Source organism: Pinus tabuliformis, chromosome 4_1, assembly GCF_031772625.1.
Source record: "Pinus tabuliformis cultivar Carrire ecotype Pingquan chromosome 4_1, CPIR1, whole genome shotgun sequence".
In the NCBI taxonomy this organism is placed as follows: domain Eukaryota; kingdom Viridiplantae; phylum Streptophyta; class Pinopsida; order Pinales; family Pinaceae; genus Pinus; species Pinus tabuliformis.
The window spans coordinates 403515074-403518374 of NC_142303.1; the positions used below are offsets into that span (position 1 = coordinate 403515074).

General features: G+C 30.8%; 1 protein-coding gene across 2 annotated transcripts in view; it reads left to right on the plus strand.

Annotated features, from left to right (window-relative positions):
* The first annotated feature begins 1553 nt into the window (after nt 1-1553).
* The window catches only part of LOC149176028 (P-loop containing nucleoside triphosphate hydrolases superfamily protein), a 150004-nt gene continuing 148256 nt past the window's right edge, over nt 1554-3301 (plus strand). For both annotated transcript variants that reach the window (XM_089419835.1, XM_089419836.1), the window contains exon 1: nt 1554-2146. In XM_089419835.1, the coding sequence (XP_089275961.1) occupies nt 1926-2146 (221 nt within the window). In that variant the 5' untranslated portion in view covers nt 1554-1925. The remainder of the gene's footprint in view (nt 2147-3301) is intronic.

Sequence of the window (3301 nt, forward strand, 5' to 3'; positions counted from 1 at the left end):
AAGGAAACAATTTAGGTATGCTCAAAGCCAATTAACTTTCTCATGGATTTAGGGTTATTTTCTTAATTCAATAGATGAAAACTTTTTTTCCAATTCATCTTGTCTTGATGATAAATTTCTATTATCTGATTTCTACATAGTTTTTTTTGTTCTTTAATCAATATGGATCATGGAAGCTTCAATTCAAAAATTTCATATCAAAGAAGATATAACTTAGATATGAAAATCATAAACATTTTACGTTTGAGCATTTCCTAAGCCTTTTTAAACAAACATGCTTAAAAAATAAAAATAAAATAAAAATAAAACAATAATCATCAAATAAATACTTTTTTCATTTAATGTGTTATCTATATTTTATTCTTATCTCTTTAGATTTGAATGTTTTTTTTTGAAAAATATACATGTTCTAACTATTAAGTATGTATAGATGTATTAATCTATTTGTGATATGACTTATTTAAAGGCTTGAAGACTACTTTGTAATTTGTTTTTAGGCCATAAGCTCGGAAAACTAATGGCTTTAGTACAACTATTAGTTTTATAAACCATTCATTCTATAAACTCATGTATTTAGATGATGCTATTTGTTATTTTATAACATGCATGGTAATTTCATAATTGTATTAAGTAAATGTGTAAAGGTAAACATGTATTCTTGTGATGTTATTGATAATTTGATAATTTGCATGGCAATTTCATAATTGTATTAGGTAAATTTGAAGAGGTAAATATTTGAAATTCGATCCATTAATATAGAGTAGATAATAAGATATGCTAACGTTTTTCATTTATAACCTTAAGATAAAGAATTGAATTAAAGAAAAATTATTTTGCCAATATTCAATAAGAAAACACCTATCAATACTAAAAATACCTTATTTTCACACAAACTAAACCATTAAATACTTATTTTCAATTTTATTAAATTTTAATCATATATTAATATCTATAAATGTAAAATATATCTATTTAAAATGTTATTTTCCCTAAATTCAAATGGAAATGGAATCCAATCTTAAACTGTGAAACACTTTTATACCCCTTGTATTAATATTGAATATAATACAATATATATTTTTTATTAAAAAATAACTGTATCCTTATAAATTATAACTTAAAATACTAATAAAAACAGTAATTTAAAATACCAAATAAATTAATAAATAATATTCTATTTCTGCTTTTGCTTTTCTAGTAGCAAAACCTATCCTAACTCATGTCCTTCCATGAATACAAAATCCAATTTTTATTACTAATTAAATAATTAAGCATTTTTATTATTAATTCATTAAATAATTATTTATATTTTTATAATCATCTTCCAATCTGCATTTAATTATTTATTTTTTATATGAATTCATTAAGTAATTATTTATTTTTAATAACCATCTGCCAATTCACATTTTATTTTTTTAAATATAAATATTGCATATTTGTTTATTTTTGACCCCTGTGCAATTTTTTTTAAAACAATTAATTGCAAATTTGTTTATTTTTTACCTCTGCCATTAAGGGCAAGCACCCCGTCTTAAAGACGTTTACCACGCAACCGCAAAAGGCACCGGGCGGACACCTTTACCATTTTACAAGTTCGTCAATGGGAAAATTTCCCCCGTTTTTCGCCCCATTACCATGGAGACAACACTAGCTCCCGCCATGAATTTCCAGGTTTTTGGCCGCTTGGGTACTCGATATCTATTCTACGAAGAGAAACGAGGGACGGGGGAAGAAGCAACTCAAGCAAATTCAAAATAAACGCCCACTATCAGGAGCAGCAATGCCGTTTCTCGAATTTCTCCTCACTGATCATCGACCCTCCTCGATCGAAAAAACAGGGAAGCTCAAGACCTCCTCGCCAATTTCGACAGTGAATTCTCCCGGTCCTTCGTCTTCGTTTAAATAGAAATGAGTGGAACGGGGTGATGACGAACACATTATTCTGTGCTTTTCGCCGACGATCTTCTCAAGATCGATTACGGTCGGACGAGTTGGACTTCCAGACGATCAGGGATATGGAGATTGCAGTGAGGGAAAGAGAGGAGCGCGCGCTGTTGAACCGATGGCGAGAGATTGAAGCTCTCGACGCCGGTCCGGCTGGATCCCCGGAGGAGGACTTGGAATTCCGTAGGTTTAAAGAACAATGGTAAGTTGAATTCCAATCGCAAATTCTGTTTCTGATGTTGGCCTTGAGTTCCTTTTATTTCATCGCGGGCTCGTTTGGTTTATTAAACGGCATAGAGTCGGGCGACTCTGAATTGAATGATGTTTGAGTTCGTCGTGCAACACTTTGAGAAATAAATAAGAAAGAAGGGCACAGAGTTTTTTGTTGTGATTTTAGGGTTTTACTGCTTTATTTTTAAAGCTTCATTTCAACTGAATTAGACGTAGGCTTTCTTTAATCTGCACTGGAAAAGCCAGGCGACCAATATACATTAAATTATTTAACGACAGCAGAGCTAGAGTTGTCCTCAATGCATTCAGACGTTGTTGTTGTTGTTGTTGTTTTTTACTTTGTTTCCTTCATTCAAAAATTCTCCTTCCGTTTAACTATTAATATCAATATAATTATTATGTTTCTTTGTGGTATTTTTATATATCCAAATTTGCTGTTCACCAATCTCTATGAATATCAACGTGAGTAGCTAGTGTACAACATTCAAATTGGAATCATGTGGCTGAGAATCCGCGAGGTGGGTATCTATTATGCCATATTTGCCTAGGACTTCCACTTGCCCCCACTGCATTTTCAATTTCAGGCACACAAGAAGCACAAGCGCACTTACAAATGCGTCATTGGAGCTTGAAAATCATGCAATTCGATTAGTTATGTTATTACTTTTTGCAAAAATGTTGATCTCATATTTGTTACAACTTTTTAAAGAAATTGTTGAAAAATATATTTACATCAAATTTTCTCTGCATTTACTTTTTTTGGAATAGCACAGCAGATCTTGATTTCAATTTATTTTGCATGCATCTTAGTTTGGTTTTATTTTGTAAAATGCTTTATATTAATAGAAAATTATTTACAAAGCTGAAAATAAAGGTGGAAGGATGCATAAAAAAGGACTCATATCTTCTTCCACAATGCTAGCAAAACAAATAAAATTAGAACATGTTGTAGACTTACACTTTAGCATCTTAGGTACGCAGATACATATCTCTTCTTTTGAAACATGACAAAAAGATCGAGATTAACTGACCTCATTAGAAAACACATATTTGCATCACATAATCTCAAAAGTTTGAACAAAGCAATATTCTAAAGCAATGCTTTATTCCATAGAAAATAGTGTGC